This window comes from Pinus tabuliformis, chromosome 9 (assembly GCF_031772625.1).
Source record: "Pinus tabuliformis cultivar Carrire ecotype Pingquan chromosome 9, CPIR1, whole genome shotgun sequence".
In the NCBI taxonomy this organism is placed as follows: domain Eukaryota; kingdom Viridiplantae; phylum Streptophyta; class Pinopsida; order Pinales; family Pinaceae; genus Pinus; species Pinus tabuliformis.
The window spans coordinates 723,451,040-723,465,298 of NC_142307.1; the positions used below are offsets into that span (position 1 = coordinate 723,451,040).

The 14,259-nt window shown below is 35.0% G+C and overlaps 1 protein-coding gene across 1 annotated transcript; it reads left to right on the top strand.

Annotated features, from left to right (window-relative positions):
- The first annotated feature begins 11,619 nt into the window (after positions 1-11,619).
- Positions 11,620-12,505, top strand: LOC149150728 (CEN-like protein 1). The gene is made up of 3 exons (XM_089442921.1): positions 11,620-11,859; positions 11,976-12,135; positions 12,252-12,505. Exons 1-3 carry the CDS (start codon positions 11,620-11,622, stop codon positions 12,503-12,505), a joined length of 654 nt encoding a protein of 217 aa, XP_089299047.1.
- Positions 12,506-14,259: the final 1,754 nt, after the last annotated feature.

The following is a 14,259-nucleotide window of genomic DNA, read 5'->3' on the forward strand; positions in this document are numbered from 1 at the left end:
CAAATAATTTATTTTTAAAATTGAATTGTAATAACATACATGTTGATTGCACTAAAAGACACTTTCTACAAGTCAATATGAAGCATGATTAGAATTCTTTCCATGTTCAATATTAAATTGATACGTGATATATTTTAGTTCATTTTAAGAATCAAAGTGACTTGCATCATAACTTAAGATTGTACTTATTTTTTTTAGACTATGAAATTAGGAATCAAAATTGAATATATATATTTTACTAATAAAAGTTATAATATATAGAAAAAAACAAAAAAACAAAACAAAAAGCAAAAAAAAAGAACAAAAACAAAAAAATAGTGAAATAATTTTAACAAATCCATAAATTTCAAAAAATAATGAACTTTCATAAAGAAGATTAATACAAATCCATAAACTGAAATAGTGAATACATGTATCAATAAACTATCCATATGAAAATATATACAAATCACAAAAATCGCATGAACATCCATAAACTGAAATAATAAGCATCCATAAACTAAAATAATGTCCATGATGTACAGCCATTAACTTTCCATGTATGAAAATATACAAAGTATGTATCGCACACGTGAATGTGCCCTATGAAATGAGCCTGAAAATATATAACCTATGACACTCTAAGTACCACCAGAACTTCTATTTGAGTTTTTCCGCGTAAAGGTGGCGTAAAGTAAGTGTCCATAAGTTGGTACTACAATATAACACATTCAAATTCAAAGTAATTAGATCATTATTTCTACAAAATAAACAATATGGAAACAAATGATTTTGAACCACATTTTTAATTACATATACATGAATTTACTAACCTCAGTCGAGTCCAAATACAAGTCAGATAGGATGGGGGTCTAATCATTAATCTGGGTTTGGTGGTCCCCTACTTGTGGCTCAGTGATTGGGGCCTACATTGATGGACCCACATCATCCATGCCTCTAAACCCAGCATCCCACTCATGTCTCCACATAACAGCGACATCAATGTCACTCCTATGTATAGAATGGCAAGGACAAATTATAATTAGTCTACAAATTAATTAGAATATATGTGTAACTTAAAAAAAAAGAAAAATGTTGAAATCTTAGGAATAAAAAAGTTTACCTCAATTGTTGGTCCATGTGGTTGTACATAGTGACTCTCATCCACATTATTGAACATATAAGGTGGAGGAGAATCCATGAAAACATGCTCTGGTCGAGGATGGTCTGGTTGATCAACTGCCCCCTTGGATGACCTAATCATCCATATAGTTGGGATGTGTCTACATGTTATCATGAAATTATTAATATAAATGCAATCTAATATGAACTAGAAATTTTAAAATAAATAATTATGCATAATTTGACAATAAGAGTCAAAAGTTTTGTATATATACGTACCTGGTTTGTGTCACACAGTTCGTGCACCCTCTAAGTCTCACGAATCGCATCACGATACATACATGGATATGTCAAAAGTTGGTCAAAGGGTGAAATCGCGAGAAATGTGTCATCATATAAGGGCACTAATGGGTCACGAGGAAACAGTGGTGGTCTCCTAATCTCTCCATCCAATGCAACATGTGCACTGGCCATTGATGTCTGCATGTTGTATGCAATAGTTTCCCTGGTCTCAGCACCAAGTTGCGACAAATCCTCTAGCTTTTTGAGTAATACCAAGCTCCGAGACAGTAGTGGCAAGAATCTCAAAGGTGGTGGTACATGCCCAGTGTCCCTACAAACCCCCTCGCACTCATAGGTACATCCCAAGCCGGGTCCATAATAATAAGATTTGGTATCAGTGTAATCTGGCCTCATGTCTAACACGAACTTTGCATATAAAATGCTTGGAAAAATAAATGGAGACCTAGTCATGGTGAGGGAACTAGCCCCAAGCTCCAATGAATCCATCATACACGAAAGGGGTTTCGTCAACATTCATAAAACATTTTAGTGGAATCAGACCTCTATGTCTAGCAAGGCGATTCAGAGGGATGTTGAACAACTCCCTATGAACATAAATGTCCTTGGTGCCCTCTTTCACCACTTCCCAAGTATTTAGGCCTCTAACGTCATGCCTCCTAATTCTCTGTATGGAGTGTAATATGTGGCTATGTGGGCCCGACCTCCAGTATACCTCAATCAACCTATTGATGCTATCTAGCATCAAAGACAATGCAAGATGATTCAGTGAATTGGTAGGGATCTTCTCTATCTTTGTTGTGATCCACGTATGACAAGTCATAACATCCTCTAACGTGATATGATATGTAGCATCATCCCACAGAGGGATCAATGTTGCACTTTGATCCTCAAATTCGACCTACTAAGGGCTTGAAAATCATAAACATAATTTAACATATATAATTAACAAGCTAGAAACATAATAACATATACATTAAATTCAAACACATCAGTTGAAGACAATTTAAAATTGAAAAATAATTTCAAGACATAAACACATCCCATTTTTCCTTTACTATTTATTAGTTTAAAGTTCATTGGTCAGAACAACATTTCTTTTCCAATTTTTCTATTTCTTCTTTTTTGGGTAATAGAGTTATTCTCGCTATTAAGCATCCTGCACCCAATAACTATTTTCACATTGCAAAGATCATCATTTCTTTTCTTTTATTTCCTTACATCTGGAAATAAAAGTAAGTAGCACAATCCTTAACTACAAGATCTGTCATTGTTCTCAAGTCTGAATAAATAGATCATAAAACTTTCTTTGTCTACTGCAAACATTAATACTCATTTCCTAAAAGATAGTTTCATATTTTTCATTCCAATTATGTAGATAACCAAACTAACTCTAGAACAATAAAGAATTGTTGTGTTACCAAGTACTCATGTACAAGATTGAAAGAGGTAATTTCATTACGAAAAGGAATAGAGTACTAATACATGCAACCAGTTTAACGAAATGGATACATATTATACACCAAACACTAGAAAAAATTAAACTCGATACATATTATACACCAAACACTAGAAAAAATAATAACAATAGTATATTCCTAAAAGCGAATGGAAACGGAAAGTACCCAAAAACTTAAGAAAATCATGACCGCTAATAGTGGCCAGTAATAAAGTGAGGAAAAAATTGTATCATGAATTTAGAAAGAACTGTAAAGTAGTCAACACAAATATAACAAAGCAATGGCTCTTTTATTTATAAATATTACAAATGTTGTGTAAACCCTCGGTTGGGGTAACAATTGTATAATAAAACCCTTATAATCCTTAAGTTCATTACAATAACCAAAGGACTAAAAAAAGAAACTTTGAAACTCTAAGAATTCTTGACCTAAGAATGGACTCAACCCTTCTAATAGAGCCTCATACTGAACTGTGAGAGAGAAGGAGTAAGTGAAACCTCGAAGAAAACGAACGAGATTAAGCTAGTTGTAAGACCTCACTCGAAGAGTTTCGCAGATTGTAAAAGCATGACTAACCTCACCTGCACAAATGAAAAACCCGGATTAGTCTTGTTCCGTGTACAAGAAGCAATAAAAATAATAAAAAGGGAAATAAATTTCTTAGAGTATAATACCTGTTAGGAACTAGGTAGAAGTGTAATGCCATATCAAAAAAAAAGAAAAAAAAAGCCTTGTTGTTAGTTAGTGGAACCCAATCTAGCAATAAGACAAACAACTTTCCTCCCAAGGGAAAGGTTCTTAAAGTTACCAGCGCAGATGGTCGTTGGGTCTCCATTCTCAATCGGCAGCGAAAGGGGTCAAGAACCTTGCAACTCCCTGTGAGAATACGTGGAAACTGTGATGTGGCCATGAGCGGAACAATCTTATACAACAAGAAAACATACAATAACCATACTGTTAATCTAGAAGCTTTTTGCATGTAGCTGTTGGGAAAGGGGAGGGAGATCAAACCCTAGTCCATTAGGGTTTGTTGCAAATTGTTGATATCCAGTGCGAAGGATGAAGAATGATGGACCAAACCGCGGAGCCGAGGGCGGGTTGGTTACTCATAACCACCTCGATGAATTCTAATCCCTTGGATTGATTCGTATGAATATCAATGGCCAGCTTTGGGCCAGGTGTCCTACGCGATTGGTGGGAAATTGAATGAGCTTGTACTGTCAAATGGTCGATAAAATTCCAGCAACATATGTAACAATCTTACAATCACCCTTAACCAAGTGTAGGTGTTAAATAAAACCCTTGATACTGCACCTTTGGAAACTTTAAATAATAAAGACATAGATTATAACATGCAAATGGGTGTTGGAATTATGATACACAAGGTTCCATGAGTAACTGCATAAACTTAAACATATATGTTTATGGTGGAACCAAATTTAACTAAGTAATACCTACCGAGCTAACATCAAGTCATCAAGGAAAAAGAAAATTTATGTTGTTAATATGCCACATATATATACATATAAAGAACTTGTTTAAGGCTATGTTTTTTGCAATTTTATTTTTTTTGTGTTGCTAAAGTCAGTGTATGTTACAAGTAGTATTAAAATAATTTTTTAGATTTTCAAAGTTTTACTAGGGTTATACTCAGCCCGTAAATGATTACGTCCTATGCAATAAAAGTAAATGATAATAAATAACCAAATGTTCACAATAACTGGGGTGTTACATCATAGTTTATAAAGAGGACTTAAAAATGTAGGAGGTGTACCTGAAATATGTGAAGAATGTCTATTAGATGTAGCATGATCATCAACAGAGACATAAACACTTCCTCTGACACTTTTACTAGCATCGAAGGTAGGATATATGGGTGGAACATGAACTCTCGGTGCACTATGTGATCTATCATGAGCCCGACCACATATAATATAACCCCTCACACTATGATGGCCTGGAGTTGGGGCGCGTATATGGGATGCCTTGGCATATTACATATAATACATATAAACTAATCCAAGAAAAAAATGTTGACAAAAAAACCATTTCTAAACTCAAGTAAAATAATCTAGCATGAATTCCTAAAATTTAGAGTCCATTTTTTGATAATTTATCAACCATAGTATTGAGCTCTATGTAAACAAAATTGAAAGAAGTGAAATCTACCTTCACACATTTTCTCGTTTCTAAATAATGCATTTTATTCATAGTGCATAAATATGTAAATATATATGTAAAAAATTGAAATAAACCTATTTACAAAACTAATAAAATGTCATGCCAATTTATTACTCCAATAGACTTTAAATTCTTAATGTTTGACTTTGACACGTAACATGTACTAGGTGCAAGCACATGAAGACAATGCTTCTTGTACATACTACATAATGAAACAATATGGTACAAATTAGAAAAGAGTCTAGATGCTTTTATTCACTAGACCATATCCACTTTTCTTGATACTTTTCAATGTATCTATCAATGTGCATTGTTGAAACATGAATTATATGAAACATGAACTTAAATATTAATAATTATATATATATATATGTTGTATGTTATATGTGTTTATGTTATGTTTATTAAATATTTATAGTTATATGTTATGTTATATTATGTTATAGCTATATATATAATATATATATATATATATGTCAAATAACTTTATGTTATATAAATATATATAATAGTTATCTCTCATATATATATATATATATTAAATTATATATCTAGTCATATAATTATATTATGAAATATATATATATATATATATATATAGTGTTAAAACAAGTTATGTTAGGTTAGATAGTAACATAACTCTGTTATGTGATATATATATATATATATATATATATATATATATATATATGTTAAATAATTGTATGTTATGTTAAGTTAAATAATTATAGAATTATGTTATGTTATAAATAATATATAGAACTGTAATATATCTAGTTATGTGATATGTTATAACTTTATAATCTAGTTAAATATATATAGTTATATTTAAGTAATTATATAGTTGTTTTTTTCCAAAGGAAAAATTGTAATTTTATTAATGAAAAAAAAAATACATTTTGCAGATGCTGAAATGCATTACATCAGACAGTCGAAAGACTGTTGATGAGAGGTTCATGTAAAACAAACTAATGTACAAATTTGTAGACTAATGTACATGAAGGGGGGAGTTGTGTTTTTCTCACCTTCTTTTCAACCTTTCGCCACTCCCCTTAAGTCGGCATCGAAGATACAAGTGCAAGTGAGTTGAATGCATTAGGTTGGGGATTGTCCTTATCCGAATCTGAATTGTCTAGTGTATGCAGTCATTTTGCTCCACTGGAGTCCTTTGCCTCAGGCATCTTTTCCGACTGTGATTCTATAGGATCTTGTGGAGTTTTCTCATGTGATTTTGGTTCTTTCTCTTCCTGCTTATTCTCATTGGGTATGGGGTCTTCCACAGCCACGTCCTCCTCCTCATCAGAGTCGTGGGGGGGAAATTTCCAACCCTTGGGTTGTTTCCCTGATTTCTTTTTTCTTCGTCTCTCTTTTTTGGCTTCTGGGCATGTGTTTCGTAGATGTCCTGATTGCCTACAAATTTTCCATCTAAATGTTGTGTTTTCATAGTCCGGTATCTATGTCTAGCTCCATTGTTGGTGTTTCAGCAGCATGCGATCCAGTAGTCCTTTGTCGAGATCTACTTCCACACAAATACGAGCAAAAGTGTATACTCTTTCTTCCAGTCTTCGTGTGTCCATTTTGATATATCACCCAATGGAGTTGCCAATATTAGCTAGGACCTGTTGGTCCTAAAAATGTAATGATAGATTATGTAGCCTAACCCAAACTGGCATCCTTGAAACAACCATAGTATTAGCATCAAAATCCGGAAACCAAGGCGTGATGAATAGGCCCGTGGATCCCCAAAACCATGGTCCTTCCTGTAGTATAATGTCCCTTGCCTCAGCTGAATGGAATTTGGCAATGAAAAACCCTTTTGAGCATAGGTGTATTTCACAGTGTACAGTCCAGTTTATGAAAATCTAGTGGAAAAGCTGAGTAGGTTTTGGCCAAAAACAGTTGAATCAACAGATTATGGCTTGTGATTCAAAAGTATTATAGTGGATATTTGTTTCTGGTATATCTATGTTTAATTCTGGAATGTCATTCAGTTGTTCCACAATATATGGACTGGGTTCAGTTCCAGCTTGCTTTGTTGTTGTTGTAGGTGTGTTTTTTCCTTGTAGGATATTCTTGAAAGAAAGTCCTCCATTTTTGTGCTTCTGTTGTGTTTCGTTGTTTTTTTTTGTACTACTTTCAATTCCTCCTCATGAATGTTTTGTTTTACTAGAGGCAGTAGCTCCACCTCGCAGCCTTAGGTTGAGTGTTATGGTGGACACTAACATAATGTTGTAGTCCTTCAGGAGTCTAGAGTCCTGTAGTGCTCTGCCCCCAAATATCAAAAGTTGAAATCTAACAGGATATCCAATATGTTGGGAGAGATGATGCTTCAGATGTAATACATTATCAATTATGAGTACCCAAAGTAGAAAAGAGGACCTCGGAGGGGTTTTAATAATAACTTGAAATCGATGAAATTTTACCAAGTGTGGGGAAATAGTGTTCGCCTCAGATTTGCATTGTCATGCTGCTCCAAGTACTCTGTTTTGCAGAACTTTGTGTGGATGCAAGACAGGAGAAAACCCCTTGATCCCCAGATTCGCCAGGTGCTCTGTATTAGTCAATGGAGATCGTGTGTATGTGTCATGATCTGTGTTAGGATATTCTAACACATAGGAAATAGTTAAGTACAACTTGGTCTAGTATAGAGTTAGGTAAAGTGTGTTTCTTTACTATGTACATTTTGTAACTTACAATCCGATGGTCACGATATGTAGTGATCCAACGATTCATTCTCTCCTCGGTATTACCGACACTTGATCCGTGGCTTAACACCCGATTGGTCCATGATCTCTATTTAAAGAGCATGGAGGGTCATTTGTAGGTTAACCGTTCATGAGAAAAGCTTATGTAAATTTTCATTCTTTTATTAATAAATTTCCTGAAGTGGTCGCGTTGGCTCAGGTCGTGGACTGGTTCCCTCTTTGAGGGTTTTAACCACGTCAAAAGTACTGGTGTATTGATGTGTGATCTGTTTGTGAGCGGTGTCCTTTGGTGTTTTGTCTGAGGAACTTACCCTGTAAATTCCTACATAGTATCAGAGCTATTTGAGTGCCGCGTCCATTAGTGATCCAAATCTGAAGCCGGTAGAACTGCATCCGACTACTGTTTCCTAGATCTACTGTTTCTGATTGCTTTCGGGCCAAGAGGACTGCTCTGTTGTGTTGGGAGCATCTGTTCCAGTAAGGAACCCCTTTCGTTTCACACGAAAAGGTTTCCGGTAGCCCTAGCTGCGTCATTTTTAAGATCTGGAGGTATACAGTGTTTATTTGCAGTTTACAGTTATTTTCTCTCTGTTTATTTCGGTTTTTGGTTTATTTAGCTTTTTTTTATTACCAGATCTATACCTTTCATTTCTGCGTATGCTCTTTGCCCTGCGACTCTGTACGATCTGGGCAAATCAGAAACAGAAAGGAAGGATTTTTCTCATGTGTATGCTCTTTTCCGCTGCGCCTTAGTGTGATCTCAAAAAATCAGAAACATTGAGGAAAATATTTAGTTTCCGGCTAAAGCTAACTTCGAGCCGCAAGGTTCATTTTTTTTGTTTGTGTTTTTTGTTTTGTAGGGAAAAAGAGCTTTCTCAAAGCAAGCACGCAACCCAAAGCATCAACCCCCCCCCCCCCCCTCTCTCTCTCTCTCTTATGAGAGTAGAGGTCTTGGGTTCAAGTCTCCATTTTGTGGGGGCGGATTTTTCATTTCCGCACATTCCCGCACTTCGTCGGCGACTTCATCAAATTTTCTTCAAAAAGCCATAACTTCTTCATCCGGAAGCCATTTTTAGAACCATTTTAAATGGAAAGTCCATGCCAAGTTATTCTTGACAGCACCAACTACTTCCAATGGTGGTCCTACATTTTGGATTTACTTAGAAGTAAAGGATTTACAGAATAGCCACAGGCCAAGAGACCAAACCGAAAGATGAAGACAAGGCAGCACTCATTCCTTCATTAAAGACTCTGCTTCCTTCATTAAGGAGCTTAAGGATATTAGGCTTGACCCTGAGGACATTCTTGTCAGCTTTGATGTGGTCTCTCTTTATACTTGCATCCCTATAAAGGAGGCCTTGGAAGTGATCTATCGCCTAACAGATCCCGATACCGCGCATCTGGTTGAGATCTGTCTCACTTCCACTTTCTTCTGTTTCGAGGGTGAATTCTTTGAACAAACTTGTGGTGTTGCCATGGGCTCCCCCCTTTCCCCGATTGTTGTGAATCTCTTTATGGAAGATTTCGAAGCCAAAGCTTTAGCCTCGGCTCATCTCCTTCCGAAGCTTTGGAAAAGGTATGTGGATGTCACTTACATCATCTGGTCCCATGGCCAAGAGGAGCTCGATCACTTCTTCAATCACCTCAACAGTCAGTCCTCTGCCATTAAGTTCACCATGGAGAAAGAGGTCAATGGTTGCCTCCCTTTCCTAGATATTCTTATTTCTAAGAATAAGGACGGCTATCTCTCCCACTTTGTGTTTCGGAAGAAAACGCATACTGAGCAGTATCTTCATGCCGATTCCCATCATTTCCCTGCTCAGAAGATGGGTGTCCTTAACACCCTCGCTACTAGTGCCCTCAGGATTTCTGATAATGAGAGCTTTGATAAGGAGAGATCCCATCTCCTTGATGTATTTGTGGAAAATGGATATAGTAGGCGCCTAGGTCAGAAGGCTTTCCTTAAAGCATCTAGAAATGTAGTTATTAGGAAAGAGTCTAAGGAGTGTCGACTAGGTGTCCATCTTCCATATGTCCAAGGAACCACGGACAAGATTGCCCGGATCCTTAAGGGGTATGATATTCCCTCTTCATTTAGACCCATCAAAACTATTCGTAATTCCCTCCGATCGGTTAAAGATCCCGTTAACCCCAAGGACATGAAGGGTGTCTACTTGATCCCTTGTTCTTGTGGGACCCCCTACATCGGGGAAACAGGGCGCTCCATCCATCAGAGGATTAGCGAACATGCAGCTGACCTAAGACATGGGAGAACCAAGTCTTCAGCGCTAGCAGAGCATGTGGAGAAGACCAAGCATCACGTTAGTATTGAGGAGGCTAAGGTTGTTGCCAAAGTTGCCCAGTTCCATCATCGTAAACTCAGGGAAGCTATTGAGATCGAAAGAAGGCCTAACAATCTCAATAGAGATGACGGCTGGAAGATCAGTAGATGTTGGATCCCTGCCCTTTCATCTTAGTCCCCCCCCCCCCCTCTTTCATCTTTTTCGCTTTCGTCGTTCCCCTGGAGCCTTCCTATCTCCTAGGGTTTATCCTTCTTGCTCTGGACTCTTTCCAGTCCTTCTCCTGTGTATTTTGTGTCGCTCCTTTTTTCCCTGATTGATATTGGTATTTAGTATCATAACTAATATTTATTTACTTATTATTATTATTATTATTATTATTATTTTTATATTATTTTTATATATATTTTAATTTATTTATTTATTTATCTATTAACGAATATATTATTATTATTATTATTATTATTATTTATTTATTTTTTATTGTTGTGTTGCTCCCTTTTCCCTGATTGATATTGGTATTTATAGTCATAACAAATATTTATTTATTTATTTTTATTATTATTATTATTTATTTATTTATTTATTTTATTAGTTTTTAGTAACTAATTTATATATATTATTACTATTTTTATATATATTTTATTATATATTTTAATTTATTTATTTATTTATCTATTAATGAATATATATTATTATTATTATCTATTTTATTATTTTTTCGTAAGTAATGTATTGTTATTATTTATAATTTATTTATTTATTAACGAATATATATTAGTATTATTATCATTTTTAATTTTATTATTATTTATTTTATTATTTCTTTCGTAACTAATTTATATATATTATTTTTATTTTTATTTTTATTTTTATATATATTTTTATCTATTATTATTATTTATTTATTTGCTGATTTTTATTATTATTATTTATTTGATTTAATTATCATCTTACATTTACCTTATTTATAAAAAGGTTAGGTCTTCAATTTAACTAATTCCTATTTAATAAAAAAAAAAAATTATTAAATTATTCATTTTAAATAATTATTAAAGTAAACCCCTTTGACTTTTTGACTGTCCCTAAGTCAAAGCTACCCATTGATCTAGATCGTTGTTGGAGGCCCTGCTCAGAGTATTTAACATGCAACGCTGGATCTGTTTCTTCAACTTGTCCTGACGATGAGCACACTTACTGGTTCGAAACGCGTCGACAAAGGTCTCTCTATATGTGATTTACACCAAAGCTCTTCTTATAAGAGATAAACAATTTTCAATGCCGTTTCAAATCATTCAAGTGAGTGAATAAATGGGTTTAACCTAGTCAACAACGAAACCTGCATAAGGATACAGATTAGTTGGCTAAGTAACTAGACGTGATTTTTGTTATAAGTGGCTTTCGTAAGGATCTCGTAAATTGCAATCTCTCCATTTTCCTGATCCCAGAAAAGATTTATATACCCCTTGGGTTTGTCAGTGCTTTCACAACTGCCCTTTGTTCTACATTAAGCAAGCTTTGGGATCTTTGCACTATAAGCAAAGAATCGAGGGAAGGAGGCAACAGCAAAGGATGGCGAAACCTGTAAATGCTGTATGGCAGAAGCTTAGGGAAGCGAGAGTTATCGGAGACGTGGTGAACAATTTCGTTCCTCGTATTTATGTGCATGTAATCTATCGCCATAAAAGATTCAGCTTGGGGAATGAACTACCGTTTTCCGTCGCCCAATCCCAACCTGACAATATCGAAATTGAGACCGAAGATTTTGATGTTGATATGCAGCAACAAGTGAGCAACTCCAAATTTGTAATAGTAAGTAGGCTTAATTCCTATTTCGTTATTCTATTGGGCAGTGGGATTCTTTATTTAGCTATGGAGAAATGGAAATCCATATATTATTTACATTTTTTCTAAATCGACATAACCAGATTATGACGGATCCTCAGCGCGCTCCTGGCTGCGAATATTTGCACTCTGATCGAACTTTTCTTTATAGAACCCGAAGTTCATTCAATTTATTAACAGTTCTAATGTCTACGTTGCACAGGTTGATTACCGACTACGAACCCAGCAAACGTTGTGATGCAGGTACTATGGCATTGGCTGTCTTTCTTTTTTGGACCTTGATTCAATTGATCGAATGCCTCTCTGATACTTTTAACCCTAATGCTCAATTTCTCTGTTTGTCCGTGCTGCAATATTAGTTATTCCCTGGAAGGAGCTGGTTCCCTATGAACCTCCAACATGCATGCTTACCCAGAAGATAGTTCTCACAGTGTTCAGGCAAAATCAAGCTTTCGAACCCAAACCTCAAAGGCGGGCTCTATTCAGTACCAGAGTTTTTGCTGCTTCTAATGGCCTTGGATCGCCTGTGGGTGCTTCTTTCTGCTACATCAATAATGTCAGCCAGAAAGATCAGAATGAATCAGCCACATCTAGCACTAGAAACCCATATTGATGATGGTGGTGGTGGTTAACCTCCACTGAGACCAAATTGATCTATCGGACCTATAATTTTCTTAGTTTTTAATTATCTAGCTCCTCGTCTTTCTTGGTGAGATTGGTGCTGTAGTTTTCTTTTTTTTCTCTACAGTCTTCCAATTTCCTTTATCTTGCATCTCTTTCATCTCTTCTGGTTCTTGGGACATTGGTGTTTTAACTTCGCGATCTATTGTGTTCGTCCTTTTGCTTTTGAGGATAGTTGGAGAAAAAGTTTGGTCTAGGAGATCTGCTTTGCTGTTAAATGAAGATTTATTTTGTGTGGTATTCGAATCTTCATAACTGTTGATCTATTGGGCGAGACTTTCTCCTCACTTGTATTGAGAGTTGTTTCTTTCTTGACCTATTTAACATCCAGGATATCATCCAGCATATCAACCAAAATGATTAGAATGAATCATAGGCGTGTAATAACCCAGGCTGGAGGTAAACATAGGTCCATCTATTTGATCCAGCAACCCGGGGAAAATGAAAGAAACCTGATGTAACCGTTATATAGCGTAGGAAGACCATGTACCACGAGTGATTTTTGAATGTGATATGGAAATCTAAATAAGTACCCTTTAACATTTTCTACGTCTCCTAAATAATACATGTTGTTTTGCGGTCCTCTCTGTTTTCTTCTTGTAACTATATGATTGGTTGTAAGCTATTTTTGCTGCCTGTCGCTCTCTGTTTCTTTTTCTTATTTTTAAGTCTTCATTAACCTGAAGTAACAAGTAACAAGAATATAGAGAGAATTGAATCAAATTACTTTTGGTAACCAGAATATAGAGAGATTAGTTCTATGGTTGTGGTTAAATAGTGAGTAGGGAGGTTTGGTCTCTACCCGTATTGTGGTCTAATCTGGAACAGCATTATGTATACCTAAAAGTTTTTCTTGGCAGGTTAAAAATAATATATATATATATATAATTTTTGGTTCTCTGTTTTTAACTACAACTATGTGATGGGGTTTGTAAACTATTTTAGCTCCCAGTTACTCTTATTGTCTTCCTTACTCTTATTGTCTTGCTGTTAAGTTTATTTTTATTATTTCTTACCCACTCTACATAAATAATGACAAAATTGAATCAAATTAGTCCCACTACACATTATACACTTAAAGCAAAGATATCAAACGGTGATACTCGTTACTGTTCAATATCTTGATACCGTGAGGAAGAGGACTTATTGATTTTGAAATATAAATGAAACATCAAGAAAGTATAAAAACAGAAATATTTATTTTTAAAGTTGAAATTAAGTTAGACATGATGTATTATAGTCTATTTTCTTTGAATTTAAAAAGAAAACATATTCTTCTAGCTCTTAAATCTCCTAAGATCTCAATCAACAACAACATTTATTTAAAAAATAATTCAACATCTATGACATCTATTAAAAAATTGTATTACTAATCGTGAGACCTTAAAACTTCGCTCGTGAACAAATGATTTAAAAGTCGACTTCTGTTACCTCGTCACTCCCTTCAGCCTCGTACATATTTTAGCAGCTCTGTTTACATCGAGCATTACGAGACTGGTCTTCGTTATTTCTGTGCGCCAAGGTATTTTGTGATCCAATGTTTATTATCACGTTGTATGTAATTTGTTTTATTATTTTATCGTCCAGCATTAGGTCACCGGTCTTTGTTATTTCTGTGTGCCAAAGTATTCTGTGATACAATGATAATTATCACGTTATATGTAATTTGTTCTATTACTTTATCTC